Below are 19,091 nucleotides of genomic sequence, written 5' to 3'. Positions count from 1 at the left end.
GGGGGGGACACGGACCTGGAATCTGCATTACGGACATATTCCCCGGAGATGTTGATGCTGCCTGTAGGAATCCCACTGTGGGAACCTTTTCTGCCTACAGAGCATCTGTCTGTCTCCCCCCACCCCACATACACACACACCCAGCTCTAGATCCCTCCATCCCAGGAGAGCAGTGGACCAGAAAGCACCAGCACTTTAACAAGAGCTTCCCCCAAGCTCCCTTTTGCAAATGCTACAGGCACCTCCTGCAGTGAGAGGAAAAAAAAAAAATTATGATCTCTGAAAATAGCTGACCTCCCATGCAAAATCTAATGGCCACTGGGAATGAAAGCCTGCAACAGTCAAGTTATTAAAGCAAGCAACTATCTAAACAGCAAACCAAGGTTCCAAACATTTTGGAAATGGGGACTAGGTCTAATGTGGCTATGGAATTTGATATAGATGCTGCTATATTATTAATGTATTGAAGGATTTTTGCAAATCCTTGGAATGATGTGACATCTGCTCTCTTAGAGTTTCTTCTTAGAAGTGAAGTTGTGCAGAGTGCAACCTTTATGTAGAGAAAGATACTCTTGAAAAGCACGTGCAACAAAAACACAGCAATTAGGAGAATCCACACTGAGTCATCTAATCCAAGGTGGGCTCCGGGCAGGAAAATCAAGCCTTAAGGAACGAGAGCCCAGTGTCTCCTGCATGTCCACGTTAGAGGGAGCTTTTCTCTCTGTGGACTATCACCAGCACGAAGTCACCACGAGAAATCAGTCCCTTTCATCCCCTTCCTCCTTGCCAGCTCATCAGAAATTTGAAAGGGCTCAGAGCCTGGTAGCACCATAGATCTGTTAGAGTCAGAGTCAGAGAAGATGACATTTTCCCCTTTAGTTCACATCCCTGAATAGGTGACTCTTGCAAAATATAATAAAAGTGTGGTTTCGTAATCCACAGCCACCATCTCTTGCAAAGGGAACAAATAATGTAAGAAAACTGGGTCAAAGGAACCCAGCTTGAGGTGCATCCAGCGAAAGGCAGGTTGGTGATGGTCTTGAGATGCTAAGCAAAACTTACTGACAAGATGGAAAGTCCTAAGTCACTTTAGTAAAATCTTCATTTTGCAGTCAAATTACTGTGCTGGTACTTAGAAATCTAAGTACAAGGAAAGTTCTATCACAAATATACCTCTAGAAACTGATGAAGATACATAGAAACCAAGAGCAAAAATATGAAAATCGCATTACAGAAACTCCACTAACCTCTCTCCTTCCCTACTGTACAAGGCAAGGCAATAATCGAAACAAAGTTGTGAGGTATAGTTCAAAGAGTGGTGTTTCTACAATGCTTAGCACTCCAGGCCTCTCACTCTGGTTCAGGCATTCACAAAAAGAGGATCTTGGGAAAACTGTTTCCCAATATGCAGAGAGTGTAAACTTCTGCAGACAACAGAAATAAATGTGGGCTACATGTGGTTCTCTGAACACACCTGTCTACCTCGCACACAGAATGCAACACTGGGAAGTAACACCTAGCAAATAGGACGAGACCAGACTTCCAAGATCAAAGGCGTATCCGAGTCAGTAGCCGGAGAGTCGCTGTAGACTCCGGAGCAATGGAACAACTTCTCCAAGACAGGCTCTGAAGATGGCGGTCCTTTTGTGATGTGAGAAACTGCTGGTCCCTGGCTTTTTCTTTCAGAATATGCTGTTCTCTCTCTCCCTACTTTCCTCCATCCTCTGCTTCCCCACCCCCTCGCTCATTGCAACAGACCCCTGGTAAATAAAGACTGCAGCCTTCAAGATTTGGGTTTGAAGAGTGTGGGTTCTCCTTGGATGGAATTCTAGCTCTTCTCTCTGCTGCACTCAAAGAGCCTCTCCAGGTCCCTAGGATTCCAGCCAGAAACTGGAGAAAAACTCCATGATCATGGGAGACAGAACTGGTGACAGAAAGTGAAAAGTCTGGTGCCATTCCCTGGAAACTTACACCCAGCCACCTGTCTTACCTACTGATCATTAACAGGTGAAGATTTGAAATCACGACCTCACGGACATGATCAGAAAATGCCGGTGCAGTGACTACTACAGAGATGGGGGATAAATGGCATTTCTGTTGTGTACAAATGAAGGCCACCAAAGCGATCCTAAGTTAGGCCATACTTTCTGCCCCTAAAACTCTCCATGGTGTTGTAAGGGTTCCTCAGATTCTTAAAAGCTTCTGGAATCTTCTATCAGAGTCTAGGACTAGCACTGTAATTTGCAACAGGGAGTAAGATAATGAAGCAGAGATAAAGAGTCTTGGCAACCTTCCTCTGATAAACAATCTGAACTATCTTCCATATCTCTGTTCAACTTCTAAGCTACAGATAAGGCTGCTTGGTTACTTGGCACGAATAGTTGCCATCACTAAGCCTGTAATGCCTGTGTATTATGCTTTAGTGAATTATACTAGCTAAAATAAAGAGTAAAGAAATAGATTTACTACATCAATACACTGGAATTGCAGAAATGGCTTAAAGGGGAAAGTGAAGTTTGATCATTATAGTTCAAGGAAAGGATAAGTACAATTCATCTCTTCACCAAATGCTTAAAGAAAAGGACTGAATTCACTAGTCAACTAAATCTGGTGTGCTTTTTACTCTCGCCCCCTACAGTCACCAGGTAAATAGATTTCCCACAAAGGCTGTAAGACAGTGCAATTTTAGTATAGATCCAGCAGGTGGCGACACTAGATCAACAAATCCATTCATGGGGGGGAGCGTGGGCGGATCCGGAAAAGGAAACGCAAATCAGCCTGTTTATTAATACTGAATTATCATTACGTCCAGAGTCTGTAATTTTTATATTAAAATCAATCTTTTCCTGTAACAGCCACTATTAAGTTGAGCAAATTTGAGGAAAGGTCAGAGGCAGCAAAGCAATTTGTGTCCACAGTACTCAACAATTACCCACAGTAATTGTCAGAGTCCTGGACAAGGAGGACCACGGAGAAGTCTTCCCTTTCAAACCCGCGCGGCAGCCTCACAGCAGAACCGGCTTGCCCAGCTGTCGCAAGGGCAGCCGTACTCACCACTTGTAGTCCCCTATCACGCTGATGGTGTTGTAGGCGTCCGCAGCCCAGGTGATGGGCCGCTGGTTGAGAACCTGGCGGAGGGTGAAGCGATGCTCTCCGGGATCTTCAATGTTCATGAAGTATTCAAATACTCCAGTCTGATCGGCAAAGTTCGGGGCTTCGCTAAAATATGGGTACTCTGTTCAAAAACACATTGCATTCTCTGTTTAGCATCAAATCCTTATAGACTCTCCTCTCTGATATTTTATGGTATATTTGGAAACACCAAAGTTTAGGACGTCGGCCTAAATGTATCAGGCAGTTTCCAGTGACAAACTCATTTCTGTTTCCAACAAAGGAAAAACCAGCTGTGACCCAAGCTGTCCATCAATTTCTCTCTGTTGTTTTAAACTAAACTACCATCTGAAAATGAGGAAGCCCACAGAAGAGCAATTTTCACCGCAGTATCTTACAATTTTACACTTCATGTTTTTCCAGTGTTTTCACAGACACGACATCATTTGAAATATTAAAAGCCCCATTAAAGTTGTTTTAAAGCTTGGTCAACAGTTTTTCACTTCAGCTGTTAATTTTATTCTGTAGTCAATAAAGCATTGTATTTAGATTTAAAAGGTCTAGAACTGCCTTTCTGCCCTGGGCATCCCAAGATAGTGTGTCCTGGGGGTGTGGTGTACTTGTCTCCTGAAGGAGGCCCCACCATCCAGACTCCTCACCCACTGAATCAAGAGAAGTGACCTTTGCCCACTGAGCTGGCTGACATGGTTGTGGTAGGCAAAATTAATTTGGATTCACATAAAAATCTTTTCAGAGAGCTGCAGGAAAACAAAACTCCCCAGACGGTCCCAGCTGTCCATGATTTCCAAATAATTGAGAGGACGACAGAATCCAGTCTAAAGGGCCTCGAATGTCAATCAACCAGGAATCATTTCGTGGGAAAAGAAGCTGAGCCCTTGGGGCCTGGGGGTGTAGGGGTCGCTGTGGGAGGAACAACCCTGTGGCAGCAGAAGCCCCCTCACAAGTCAGTCTCCCTCCCGACATCTCTGCAGCTACAGGTTCCAGAAGCAGAGAGCAGAGGCGCCTGACTGGTCTGTGAGGGCCCCCACGTCTCCAGCAGCCATTAGACCGTGGCTGTCACTTCCCGAGCGATTTAGGAATGTAGCTACAAAGACCTTGTCTTCTAACCGTTCAGTCTCCCTAAACTATGGTGACTGTAAGACAGACCTTCCTAGAAAACCAGAAGAGATCAAATATAAAACACCCAGGCCCAGCTACAGGGTAAGTAGTGGGTAGACTGACCAGATAGGGCAACTCCCCATGGACCCTCAGCCCCCTGATGTTGCAGAAGGCGATATTAGCCTTAGCGTCCTCATAGAGAGAGCTATCAGAAAAGGCTTTGTGAGAAAGAGCTAATGGACAGGCGCAGGGCTACAAATCTAAAGTTATTCCAACAAGTTAGAATTAGAGCTCTCACTCTGACAGTGACTCCGCTGCTTTTTTTCTGGCAATAAAAAAATAGTCTTCAAATTGAGATTTTCCTGCGATACCACAAAATAGGTCACCTTCACCATGCAGAAATTCACAGGAAGTGCTTTGCCCGACCACTCCATCATGTGCCATTTGCCAAGCAGAACTCGGCCCACTGCTGCTAGAGGTGAAAACCAAGGTCGGCTTCAGTGAAAAGAACTTACCGACATCAAAGTCGTCCTCGTAGAATTGCGGGAAGGGCTTGGATCTGGGGGGTGGCGGGTAGCTGCCCTTGTTTCCAGTAGTGACAGTGGTGAGCGTGAACAGCTCATCCTCCTGCAGCTCCAGGGTGAAGTTGCCGTTGCTGTCGAGGGGCTGAAAAGGGAGGCAACACTGTACTAAAGCCAGGGGCTTCGGGTCCTCCCCTCTGGGCAAAACACCTTCGCTTAAAGTGAAGCCAAGTTCATTTCTATTAGAAGGCTCTGACAGAACACTTGCAAAGGGCACCCACGTGGAGGCCGCCTTCAGAATCTAAGATTTAAACCAATCATAAAATTAAAATTCATAGTAAGTATTGTTAAAATTCACTCCATGAAGAGAAGCAGGTGGTCCCCAGTCTATTTCTATCTATTCTTTTCCGTTTGACTATACATTCCTAAAGCTTGTGTGGACTCAGTACACGCAACTAAGAGATCTGCTTGTTTTTTAGGACACTTCCAAGGTAGAAGAGTCCATATAACTGGTTAACGTAGCAGTTAATCATAGAAATTCTACTTTTACTAAGGAAAGTCTTATTATATATTCAATAAATAATTCAATAAGCAAGTTAGGTTTATATTGCATTTATGATCATGACAATAGGATCTCTTTAAGTCACATTCTCCTCACCTACATAATGGGAGGGATATACAATTGTGGGACATTTGTGACAGTTAAAAGAAATGATGTGGGCCCTCCCTGGTGGCACAGCAGGTTAAAGCACAGCACTAAGAAGATAAAGCAACTTCAGCATGAGTTCGATCCCCACCCTGGAGGTGACCCACATGGCTGGCAGACCTCTCTTGACCTGCCTGCTGCTCCCCTTAGTCGGCCTGTTCTGCTCCCCACTCTGTCACTGGTGAAGCCTCTCACCACCCCTGAACCTCTGGTCTGTACCCCAACTCTGTATGCATAAACAAACACATCTTTTTTTAAAAATGATGTTTATATTGCTCATGTGCACATTCCTCAGGAAACATTCCCTGTAATATCACTGCTCTATGCTAAATGTTGAACGTGGAGACACTGGGATTCTTTGCACGATTAATGCAGGCATTAGACACACGACCACTTTATCAAATCTAAGTATGTAGTTTCAATTATGGGTCAGAGTTGTGAAATCTCTAACACCATATTCTCTCTCAAAAATAACCCCAATGATATCATGTCTCCAATGAAAAGTCCATTTCATTATATTATCTTTAGCAATCTGTGGTACAAAAACTAGATACTGTTCTTCCCTAAGAACTGAATATGAAAATGGATGTTCAATCACGGATAGTGACTAGGTGAATCTCAGAACATTAATGCTTACTACTTAATTTAAGTGAAGCAATGTGCTCACTTGGGCCAACTCATCCTTTGAAACATACCCTGAGAACCACCACGTGCTGGTCAGGCACGCTGGATGGAAATCCAAGCTGGGCGGGGCCCCCATCTCCAAGGTGTTCCACAGTGGAAAAGTGTGAACAAGGGAGGCACAAGGTCCTAAGTGACTATTGGCTACTACTGGGGGAAAGTTCCTCAGGAAGTGGTACTAGGATCTTGAAGAACCACAAAGCTATCAAGAGAAGGGACTCGAGAAGGAAGAAAACGCATGAGGAAAGTCACAGGGGTAAGCCAACCGGCAGGCTGTGCTGGGCTGAGCCTGGAGGCCAGGTGAGCGGGCCGTGCATCTAGACAGGAGAGCAGACTTTTACCTCATGAGGCGACAAGGGGGGTCGCGCTACACTGAGGCATGTGACCTTACGGGAGCCCCACGGGAGGCACCTGTACAAGGGACTGACAAGAGTCAGGGGTGCGTCTTAGAGACATCTGGCAGCACTGCCGGGTGGTCTGCAGATCTGACAGGGGGCAGAAAACACAGGAGGAGGTTCCAAAGTCCGGGGGCAAAATCATGACTGAAGCAAGCAATGGAATGGAAAATAAGGAATGGCTATGAAAATCATGTGCATGAAACACTGTTTGCGCTTCATCTCTGGTGAGTGGGAAAAACAATCTCAAATGATGCCAAATTTCTGATTTGGGAAGCCCAGTGGTGGTGCCCTTCACCAGGCAAACTAAATACCTGAGAGCAAACCCCCATACTGTCTGGAAGGGGATGTCCATTAGCAAAAGAGAAAAAAACAAGTTTATCTCTACTATATTTCAGCCATAAAATCAGTTATAAAATTTAAAAATGTATAATTCATTAATAAAATTTCTGTTCCCTTTTCCTGTTGCAATGCTCAAAGTATAAGAATTTATTTTAATACTACCCATATAGATTCCAGCTGTTTAAATAGATATTCCTTAGACTGTATTCCAAGTTTTGTATACCACACCTGTAGCTCTGGTATTTCACTCTGAAAACACACAAAAAAAGCATAGGTGAGTAATTTATCATATTCTCTTTGAGGATTTCTAAAATCAGTACCAGCATGAATGAGCAATGACAATCGGCACTCAGTATCTGGTTACCAAAGGACCCACCTCAAATTTTAAAAAGTAACATTTTTAAAGTAAAAAGGTATTCGAGCAAATATTTTATTTTCTAAAAATGCCAGAGATTTGTGGAAAAGAGTTCTGAGCCTTTACTTCAAATATACTCCCTTGTATACGTAAAAGATTTTTAAGAATTTTCTGACATTACAAACCAATGCATTTGCAATTTGTAGTCAGAAAAGGCACAGTATTTTCTGTTCTCAAATGTAACAAAAGGGAGGAAGCAAGAATCTTTTTTTTTTTTTTTAAGGCAGTAAAGGTCACTGCTTCCAAGTCCCCTGGAAAACACAACTGAAGTCTCCCCCTGCCCAAGAACAACTTTCTTGCAAGTGAATTGTATTAGTGGTCCTCAAATTCACAGAGAACATCACCTCCAGCTGGCTTCCATTCTGTTTGACTGACACCATTCAGGAGACAGAAAATATGAGAACATTTGTACACTCACATGTAAACTTTTAATAGTTCATATCAAGAACTGCTGCTTCATGAAAAAATAAATTCTTAAGTCAAACCCAAAATAAAAGTCCTTATTATTTACTTACAAAGGAACCTTTGAGAATGAAGGTAGCAAGTTGCTGTGACACGTTGAAATAAGGAAGAAAAGGCCTTATACATTTAGATTGTTTATGGCTCTAAGGAGAAAAAAGAATCATGCAACGTTACCCAAGTGATGTACAAAGCAGCTTTGGAAAAATAAAACATTCAACATCCCAAGATTAAAGAAATGGCATGCACTGGGTGAAAAACCTGAATTTATTTCAACACTTTAAAACTCTTGTTCTGATATTACATTTATTGACTGTCTACTGTGGATAGCCAAAGTAAAACTCAACAGTGTATCAACTGAAGCAAATTGAATTCATAAACTCCAAACAGATTAGCTTTCATATTATAACTATTTTCCAAGTAAAATGTATCATAAAAGTGAAATATGTTTTCATTGAAAAGGCATTCATGTAAATATCTTCAAAAACACAACCAAAGTCGGCTAAATGCATAAAATACATAGAACAGTTTTCCCACTGCTAACATCATTTCCTACTAATCACATAGGCATGCCTCATTATTATTATGCATCACAAATACTGAGGGTGTTTTTTTGTTTGTTTGTTATTTACAAATTGCAGGTGTGTGGAAACACTAGTTCAAGCAAGCCTGTTGGTGCCATTTTTCCAACGTCATGTGCTCACTTTGTGTGTGTCAGATTTGATTATGGTCTGATCTTTTTTTTCCAGACATAATGCTACTGTACAAGTAAAAGACTAGAACATAAACACAACTTTTACATGCACTGAGAAAAAGACTTGTACAACTTGCTTTATTGCAATATTCACTTCACTGTGGTGGTCTGGAATAGAATCTGTACTATCTCCTAGGTGTATCTGTCAAAGGGGATCGGAAAATAAGTCAAGACATAATCCCTCGGCGATTCAACAGAGAGGTCTTACAGGACAAGGTTCTGGACCAGGCACCAAGAACAATAATGAAGTTACTATTATAATTAGAAACCTTAGTGCTCTACCTGAGTAATGAATACACAACTAGACAGAAAATCAACAAGGACAGAGCAATTTGAACAACACTACCAAGTAGATGAGGGGATTAGCATCTATAGAAAACTTCATCCCACCACGGCGGAATACATATTCTTTCAAGTATAGAAGGGACATTTATCAAGGCATTCTTAGCCATTATAGAAGTCTCAGTAAAGTCAAAACAGATCTGAGTCATGAAAAGTTATCTTCTCTGCTCACAACAAAATTAAATTTAAAAAATAACAGAAAAACCTCTGGAAATTTTCAAAATAGGTAAAAACTAAGTAACAAATTTCTAAATAATCTATGACCCAGAGGGAAAAAAAATAAAAAGGGAAGTCAGAAAGTATTTTGTGCTGTATTAAAATAAAACACAACGTAGTAGGTTTTGAAGGATGTCACTGAAGCAATACCTAGTTAGGAGGAAGTTTACAGTACTAAACAACTACATTAGGGAAGAAGACCTGAGACTTCAACTTCCATATTAAGGAAAAGAAGAACATCTGAAAACTATAACAAGCAGAAGATCCAAGGAGCAGTCAGTTAAGAAAAACTCAAAAAGACAAGAAAGACACTACCTTCAAAAGCCAAGTCTGCAAATAAACTGGAATTTAATTGAATTCGTTTGGGGAACAATTTAAGTCTCAGGGCACTACTGACAAAAACAGAGAAATCCACCAACAATTAATGAAGCAGTTAACAGAATGGTGATTAACCAGCGATGAACAGACAGGTGTGTTAAAGGGAAGGCACAGAGAGGGTCCTGGGAAATACTGGCTCCCGAGGGTGTGTGTACACAAGCAGCAACATCTAAGGCTTCAGGTGCAGGGAGAATGAATATTACTAAAATATCCCAATCAATCATTAAATGAACAAGCAAGAAGCAACAGGAACTGTATGTGAAAGAGATCAAATTTGAGTAGTCAATGAAGGTATAATCACCATTTCTCACCAAGCAGACAATATCACTTACAAGGGAACCTCAATAATACTAATAGTTGATTTATCACCAGACAATGAAAGGTAACACATTTAAAATGATCAAAGCAAAACTGTCAACCCAAAATTTTCTATTCAGCAAACTTATCTTTATAAAAATGAATGTAAAATAAAGGCACTTCCAGATTTAAAAAAAAAAAAAAAAACCCTAAGAATTTGTTGGTAACAGAGAGGGCTTTCATAAAATAAAACCAACAGAATTAGGGCAAAGAGTATCAATAATTTAATAACAACAGCTTAAGAGTTCAAGTAACCACTGTCAAAAAAATACATTAAAAGATTTGAAAAACACCATAAACCAACTAGACCCAACATCTGTAGAATAACACTCTCCCTACAAGTTATAGAACATACATCTTCTCAAGGATGTACAAATGTCCTCCAAGATAACCCATGTGTGAAGAAATAAACAGCAACAAATTTGAAAGGAATGAAATTATACCAAAATGTCTCCAATCACAATGGAAATTAAAATAACAAAAACGGCCCTCCCTGGTGGCGCAGCGGGTTAAAGCACAGCACTGAGAATCTGAAGCCACTTCCGCATGAGTTCGATTCCCGCCTGCCCCGGAGGTGACCATATGGCACAGCAGACCTCTCCTGACTGGCCCGCTGCTCCCCTCAGCAGTGTACTTCGTCAATCTGCCTGTTCTGCTCCCCGCTCTGTCTCTGGTGAATCCGCTCACCCCCCGCATCTCTGGCCTGTACCCCAGTTCTATATGAATAAATAAATCTTTAAAAAAAAATTAAAAAACAAAAAAAACCAAAAAACTAGGAAAACTCATAGAAATATAAAATAATACACTCCTAAAAATAAGCATACTGCTTAAAATATAATTCATAGTCATGAATGCCTATGATAAAAATGCAATAAACTAATATTTTACCTTAACAAATTATTTCTTAGTTATAAAATAAACCCAAAGGAAAGCGAAGGAATAAAGATTAGAGAGGAAATTATTGAAATAGAGAGAATCAACAAAAATCTGTTTCTTTGAAAAAATTAAAGAAAGGGCTATGAACAACTGTATGCTAACAAATTAGCCAACGTAGATAAAACAAACAAATTCAGGAAAACACAAACCATAAAAAAAGTAAAAATCTAAATAGATTTAAAACAAGAGATTGAATCAATAAACCAAAATTTTGTTAAAGAAAAATCCTAGAACTTGATGGCTTCACTGATGACTTCCAGTAAACATTTTAAAAATTATATAATCCTTCATAAATTAAAAAAAAAAATTTCCTAAACCAGGAATAAAATGCAGGTTCTAACTACCCTGTTGAGTTACTCTTCGTCACCGAATTGCTTCCACAGACATGCACAACTGAGTACTCTCACTTTTCTCCTGGTAATCTGTCTTCTACCAGTTTTTATTTGTAGGATCCCAGGTGTGAAACCCATGAGAAATAGGAAACTGTTTCCTCATCCTACCTGAGTTGCTTATTATAGGGCAAATATATTTTAGGAGATCTGGTTAAAAAAAGACACTTTTTTTTGTTGTGTTTCATGCTTTCTCCCAATGTTGACAAAGTGAGCGTCCAATAAAACAACAAAGATTTACCATAGTTTCAATGATGATGGTGAGGTTACCTAAGCCATCAGTCAGAGCTACATAGCTTCCGCCTTTCTCTAAATGGCCAACTGTTTTCAGGTAATACCACCCTGGTTGAGTAAACTGAGTAGTGTGAGCTATAAAAAGAGAGAAAAAAAGCAGAGAATAAAGTAAGATTAAAATGGTGACAACAGGTTCTTTTAAAAAAAAAATTGTCTCCTGATTTGAGTATGATGGAGTTTAGCAAACTACTTTCTATTTCGAAGGAAAAACCTCATGTTTCAACTTTTGAATAATTGGTTAAATGGTATTATTGTGGCTCTTAGAATGACTAATAAAATAAGCAAACTACACTGTCAGCTCATAAATACTAAGTCTTTATTTTTCCCAAGAATATATAAAATTACCCCTCTCAGTATTTGTTCATTTCTATTTAATTCATTCTAACATAACTATTAAAATAAGGTTAAACAATCATAAAGGATTTCAAAAAAGTTTCTTTGCACAATATTTACTTATTGGCCCCATCCATGGCTGGTCCTGAAAATGTCTTGAGTAATATTCCAGTTCCCCACTCCATCATCTTCTCAAAAAATAGTGACAAAATTTAAAGAGTGCTTTAGTTCATTTAGCTAATGTGGATCCAACAATTTCAGTACTTAAGAGGTTAACTAACAAGGATGTGCAAGTCCAAATGAACTTCTCCATACTTCCAGAAGAACAAGTAAAGGAGTTTTAGAGTAATGCTATGATTATAGAGCTAATGTCAAAAGTACAAATCTGAAAAAAAAACAAACACCTCAGTTAAAAATGAAAATCACCACTATGAAGGCGTAAAAATAAAGTTACTTTCAATTTATGGTTTCCTATGAAAGCATAGTTTAGAAGAAATCGATTTTATAAGACATCAGTGATGATGTTAAAACAAAATGATCATAGATCTTTTAGTAAAACAAAATTGTAGAAAGATGTCGAATATTATTCAGCAAATGAATTTTTTTGTTTAGTGAAATTATTAGTGTGATTATTCCGCTTCACGAAGAGTGGCATCGACACCCATTGTGATGAATGAATAATTCAGTAAAAAAAGTCTAGTGGTTCAGTGGAAAGGAAGGTATCACCCACAGCTCTGTTCATCACCTTTAAACCATTCTGTAATTCTTTGTAAGCTGTTGGTAACTGACAAATGTGCAAATGTCTGTGTGGTAAGAACTTATAATTGATTTCTGACACTCCCTGCTGTGGTAAACCCAAATCTGTCTCCATTTGCCGTTCACCTCAAATTGCCTTACTCCACATAAATCTGGACTCGAATTTTGACTTTACCTTTGAATTGACTGTCCATCCCCCTCATCCCTTCCTATTGAAGGACAGGCCTCCCTGAGATGTGTTACTTTGGCATGTAGATTATTTGAGCTAAGGTCACTTGAGGTCCTGCTGACTCATGAAAAACTTTACCCTTCTCTTCACTAATTAGTATTCATTCTGGGGTCTTACCAAGAATTCGGGTCGTTACCAGAAATAACTGCTCGACCAAAGAGACTTATCTACATAGCAGAAGAAACATATAATTATGGAGCATCTGATCATGAGTCACCGGATTCTTGTCATGTGCTCCTTCTCATTTCTCCCTACCCCATTCTTTACCTCTAAATATGCACCCCCATTTTGCCACTGGCTTTGAAATACTTATTTCTGTCAATTCCTCAAAGGTATTTACTAAATTTGTTTTTTTCCTCCAAATCTGTCTGATGTTAATTTGATTACCCAACCAGTTGAAAACTCGAGACATTTTCCCTCCTCCCCAAAAGAATTAGAATCTTTAATAGTGCTCATCTCTCTATGTATATGATAGTCATGGCTTTGCTTTTTCCAAATTATCTTCAACACTCATCAGTAGATTTAGATGATATTGCACATAATTTTGATATTTACTTATCCATTTAATAACTCACTAAATACATTTGTTAATCACCTAAAATCTGTTAATCATCCACTTTTGATCATTAACTAGCACATTATTCTATAAGCAATAAAACTGATATGAACGTAAAAAATTAGTGTCTCCAACACTAATTTTAAGATTTGCAGACTGAGTTGTTAGAAGTCTTTACAAACATCATCATTTTATTAGCAAGTATCATAATATGTAATTATTCACATGATTATACTTGTTTCTGCCTCCAGACAGCAATCTTTATCGCTCTCCACCTCCCCCTTTTCCCTTTCTCTGCAAACAGCCTGGTCTCAAAATAATCAAGAATGGAGTACAGGAAGGATGCCAGTCACAGAAGAGATTCTTACAAAAATACTTTTATGGCAAATCTTGCCTCAAAAAGAGACACATGAAGAATGATGCTAAAAAATAAAAAATAAAAAAAAAAGGAGACACATAGTTCAATTTAAGCACACACGTTCATACGTTCATGCACGCATACACACACACACAGCTTGTGTAATCCCCTTTAAGCAGTTTCCGCCTGTCTCTTAGACAGGAATGGAGTGAGAACGGGGTGCGGACCATACCTGTTACCCAGATAGGAGATTCCACTACATAGTGCCCGCTCCACGGCTCCTGGGCTGTCATCAGTCCACAACGCCCATACGGCAACTGTTCATAGTAACTAGCCACCAAATTCCAAGCAATCGTGCTACAAGATTTGTTGGAGAAAAGAGAAACACCAAAAACAGCTTGTGATAAAAATGCAAATGTGCAGAAGCCTGGAATAAAAAGACCCTATTAAAGTTTATAGACATGTATGGAAATGACCGCCCCAAACAGGAAAATACAAGTTGCCCTAAATTCACTTAAAATTTGTAAACATTTAGGGTTAGATGCACCTACATGCTTTTAATGGTGAATCACATAATGAAAAAATACAAAGATATTCCTACTAAAAATGGCACAGCCAGGAGACTAATCATGCCGCACCAGTGCCAGACACCTCAAAGCTGAGTGAAGTGAATAGAGGCTTTATCCAGACCTGCCTGCCCCTGGCAATCAGGCTTCTTAGTGCCCCAGTTTGATTACAAAATTTTATGAACTGGACTCTGAACTATTGCAATATTTCACAACTGCAAACACTTCACCTCAGACTGTCTGGGTTCAAATCATGGTGTCACTATATAACCTCTCAGGACCTCAGTGTTGGCATATGTAAAATGAGGGCAATTACTGTACACCACTCATGTGAGGATTGAGAGGATTAGGTGTGCTAATGTGGATGAGAGGACAAGCAAAGTCTAGGCTGCTGTGCGGCTGAAATTCTGCTGCTTCTACAAGTACCAACTGGATCAACTTGCGGCCAATATGATACTGAACCCTAAGACTGACACTATTGTTGGGGTTCTCAGGCAAAATCCCAGGGCAAAAGCTGTTGACTGCTGGGCTGCACTGCTGGACACTTCACCACCAAAAATAAAAAGACAGAATTTATCCATAAATTTCTCTTATCCAGTGCTGTCCATTATAAAATGAGACTGACAGTCTTAATTAAAACCTCTATTTCTGTCAACACGAAGTAGTTTCAATTCCAAAAATCCTAATTAATCCTTACTCCCGCTGAAAGTGTTAAACTTCATGATTTCACCCACAGATCGGGAGATGCCTGATATCTTTTCTGACTAATGACAGAAGTAAAAATGCAGATGAACTCTCTGGAGAGCATTCTAGAGCACATCCAAGTCTTTCAATTCTATGTGCCTCCAGCCCAGATACTCAGTCCACTTAAGAGCCCTCCCCAAGGAATTACTTGCAAATACTCAAAAGTTTTCACATAAAACTGATCATTTCAGTTTTTCAAAGTTATCATTAACATAGACACAACTTTCCCTTCTAGGAAGGAGAAAGTATCCAAAGATGTGGACTCTGCTTCCACGCTGCACTTGCCGGGCCTCAGAACCAGCAGGCACTGATTAGACAGAGTCCAAGAGCCTTCCCTTCCTAGGATCCTCGCCCAGGAAGTCTGGGCAGCAACAAGGAATCAGTATAACAAGTGTTTCAGGAGTTTAAGAAAACTAAGCAGTTCTGTTTTATGTCAAAGAATATACAGAAGAATTAAAAATAATGAAGAAGGGAATGTAAGTGTAAGAAAACGTGTATAATGTTAAATGAAACGCAGCTTATGTGCTCAACATTAGTTCAGTCTCAGTTCTGTTAAAATGTTATACATATAGAGTGAACGGGCAGTCATATATCAAAAGTTCTAAGAATCACTATACCCCTAAGATTCTGGGGATTCTGTTGCCACCTTTGTTCTTATAAGCAGCTACTAAATTATCTGCCATGGGTATGCATTTTTCCTAATTAAATTATTAGAACAAAACTCTCTGGAGAGGCATCTTTTCTTTCCAAAAAAAAAAGGAAGAAAAAAACAAGCAAACCAAGGGATGTAAAAAAATATTTTGGCTCACATTGACATCACAAAAGCATGTGCTGCCTTGCTTTGTTCTATTTACTATTGTTTCAGAAAACTAATCTGTATCTAATTACAATTAAAGCTCCTGAAAGCATTTAAGAAATGCTTCCTTGGGAAATAAAAAGAGTTATGTTCTCCCTTAAGAACCTCTATTTGGTAAACAGATAATTACATACAAATTAAGTGATGATATGCAGTGTCAGGCAGACTGGGAAATGAACCATCCAAAAGACAACTTGCCTGTTTTTTTCAAAAGGTCACAGACATAAAAAATGAGGAAGGGTCCCTCTCTGGTGGCGCAGCCGGTTAAAGCACAGCACCAAGAAGCTAAAGCCACTTCAGCATGAGTTCCATTGCTGCCCAGGAGGTGACCCACATGGCGCGGCAGACCTCTCCTGACCCGCCCACTGCTCCCCTCAGCAGTGTGCTTTGTCAGTCGGCCTGTTCTGCTCCCCGCTCTGTCTCTGGTGAAGCCTTTCACAACCCCTGTACCTCTGGCCTATACTCCAGTTCTGTATGAATAAATAAAATCTTAAAAAAAAAAAAAAGAGAGGACAGACTCTAACCTAGATGATGGGACCTTCTGTAAAATATTTAGGGGTGAAGTGTCCTAATGTCTGAAATGTACTCTATTTATTAAAATATATGCAGCTTGCCAAAAATCACAGAACTGTATGATCATTACTATCAATAATCCAATCTCAGTAAGTCTGAGTTTATTCAACACAGACTAACTAGATTATATACAAACAGAGCTTCAGTATAGATGAAGCTAACAAATTATTTCCAATCACTGAATCTAGGCTGTGAGAAATCCAGTGTACTTATTTCTACTTAATGTGTTTCTGATATTTTTCAAAATAAAAACCTTGAGAAGTTTTTAGTAACGTACGAAGTCATGTAGCCATTGATATAATTCTGATTCAATATCCGACCCCAGCAGCCTGCGCCCACATCACTATTTACAGTGCTAAAGTCCTCAGAAGACCAAAGCTTCTTCTTAGTCAACCTCGCATCCTTTACCGAACGGGTGCCAGGATAATGAGCTCTGAAAAAGAGAGAGAGAAGCGGGGAGCCAAGTCAGCCGTGGCATGTTGAATGCACAAACGTCTTTCCCAAGATTTTCTACCTTAAAATAATGGGCAATGTCCAGCCAGCTGCCAGCCTTCTGCTTCTATCCATGTGTCTCAGCAGGCCCTTGAAATGAGGTAAACCTGGAACACGCACAGGATGGACAAGAAACTTCTCTGCTTCTGAAGCCATTCAAGGGATGGAAGATGGAAGTAGCAGCAGAGGTCATAGCCTCAAACACTCCAAGAGATGAATGAGACAAGGGGATACTCAGATGCAGGGGAAGAAGACAGTGAAATGTGAGAGGCAGCCAAAAGCTCTCGGGAAAAAACAAAACAGCAAAAACTAATAAAAATTCTTTGTTGAATAAAAAGAATAAACTACTTTGGGAAAACTAAGTGCTACTACCCCCAGAGCAGAGGTGGTTCTCAGGCTGAATGATTGTGCCTGCTAGAAAGGGCAGGACAGCACAGGGCAAGTTTTGCTTCTGGAATCAACTCAGAGACCAAAGAGGTCACTAACATAAAGGGGCCTAATCAGCACTCATGCATGAGGCTGTACACCCCGAGTGGAAACAATGAAGAGCAACTAGTGAGACCAGGGATGTTTCTCAGCGGGTTTGAAGTTGAAGGTAAATACCAAGCATGTGATTCACTAACCTACCCCACACCCTGCTGTGCCAGTTTAAATGAGACTTGTCCATTAAATAGTGGACAATATATGAATAGTGGAAATAGGATATGAGTCACACATGCACGTTAAAATTGTCCAGTAGAAGGTCCTCCCTGGGGGCACAAGGGTTAAGTCTCAGTGCTAACAAGCTATCGCCAGCCACGGTAGCCCAAGTTCGATCCCAATCAGGGACCCACATGGCACAGCAGACCTCTCCTGTCTCCCTGCTGCTCCCCTCAGCAGTGTATTTCAGTAGATCTGTCTTATCACTCCCTACTCTGTCTCTGGTGAATCCTCTCACCTATGTATGCACTGCTGGCTTACACTCTGGTATGTATAAATAAATCTAAAAAAAAAAAAAAAATTCTAGTAGCCACACTTAGAAAAGTAAAAGGGAAATATTAATGATTTACTTTGTTTTTTACTTTGTTTAATCCAATAAATCTAAAATATCACCATTCACTTGTAATCTGTATGAGTAAATAAATAAATCTTTAAAAAACAGAAAGCATAGGAAACAAATCATGTAGGAAAGACTTTGATATGTAAAGTATGTAACGTTATAAGTCATTATTTAACAAAAGATAATACAGAAAACAAAATCTTCAGTTACATCAGTAAACATGACTTTGCTCACTCATCAAAATACGAAGACTTTAGAGCAGCTAAGAAAGCAAAATCTATGACATATTCAATGAGCACACATAAAACAAAATGCCTCTGAAAGTTGGAGCAGAGATCTATCAGACAAACACAAATGAAAGGAAAACAGGGGTCTCCATCTTAGTCACAGGCAAAGCAAAATTCAATCCAAAATCATCATCTGAGTGAAAGAAGGGTATTTTGTAATATTGCCACAAATCAATCTTCAATGCCAATGTACAAATGAAACAGCAGGACCTGCTTGAGATTTAAAGGAGAACTAAGAGGAAACGAACACTCGGAGGACCCTGGGTAGTTCAATGGAACAAAATAATTCGGGCACAGAATATCTAACGGCAGGTGGGTACCATCTGCGTTGGCTTCAGTTTTCAAAGTGAAACGTGCTCTTACCCTATGACGTCCACCACCTGCAAGAGCTCGGGGTCAAGCACCATAGACGCGGAGATGGGCTCCCACAGATTGTCACTCGCTATGATTTTCACTTGGTAGAGACCTTGATAGTTCAGCATTCTTCTTAACACCTTCCAGTGGGATGGACAGACAGAGGAGGCCACATGTCACTCTTCAGTCTTGATTTGCATCACCCCAAAACTCACCTCTATTCTTACAGAGAGGAAGAACAACAACTTCGCCAAACTGTCACTTACCCCTCTGGACCTATCTACTTTCCCAGGGCTGTTCCTAGACCATCGCCTCCATTACTTACTTTCTAATAGTGATTTATGCAAATAACACTCCCAGGTACACACCTCTATAAACTGTGTTTGCTCAGTAAGCTTCCATCCTTAAATCAGTATAAATACCAGTAATCTTTGAGCAAAGCTTTACCTAATATATTTTCAAACGTTTTTATTGTGGAGCCCTTCTGTCCTCTAGCCTCCTCTCCCTCCAAAACAAAGCTTTGTCAGATAAAT

At 40.0% G+C, this 19,091-nt stretch overlaps 1 protein-coding gene across 1 annotated transcript in view; it reads right to left on the bottom strand.

Annotated features, from left to right (window-relative positions):
- GALC (galactosylceramidase) overlaps positions 1–19,091 on the bottom strand; it is a 39,457-nt gene that overhangs the window by 3,650 nt on the left and 16,716 nt on the right. Inside the window, exons 7-14 of the mRNA XM_004682047.2 lie at positions 18,568–18,698; positions 16,664–16,819; positions 13,880–14,004; positions 11,363–11,490; positions 7,806–7,895; positions 7,038–7,124; positions 4,746–4,896; positions 3,055–3,235 (exon numbers count right to left, since the gene is read on the bottom strand). Coding sequence (XP_004682104.1) covers positions 3,055–3,235; positions 4,746–4,896; positions 7,038–7,124; positions 7,806–7,895; positions 11,363–11,490; positions 13,880–14,004; positions 16,664–16,819; positions 18,568–18,698 — 1,049 coding nt within the window. The remainder of the gene's footprint in view (positions 1–3,054; positions 3,236–4,745; positions 4,897–7,037; positions 7,125–7,805; positions 7,896–11,362; positions 11,491–13,879; positions 14,005–16,663; positions 16,820–18,567; positions 18,699–19,091) is intronic.

The sequence above is a fragment of the Condylura cristata genome, unplaced genomic scaffold (genome assembly GCF_000260355.1).
Source record: "Condylura cristata isolate star-nosed mole 26May11 unplaced genomic scaffold, ConCri1.0 scaffold00013, whole genome shotgun sequence".
NCBI lineage: Eukaryota > Metazoa > Chordata > Mammalia > Eulipotyphla > Talpidae > Condylura > Condylura cristata.
The sequence above is the reverse complement of the archived record's forward strand: the minus strand, read 5'-3'. Positions and strand labels throughout refer to the sequence as shown.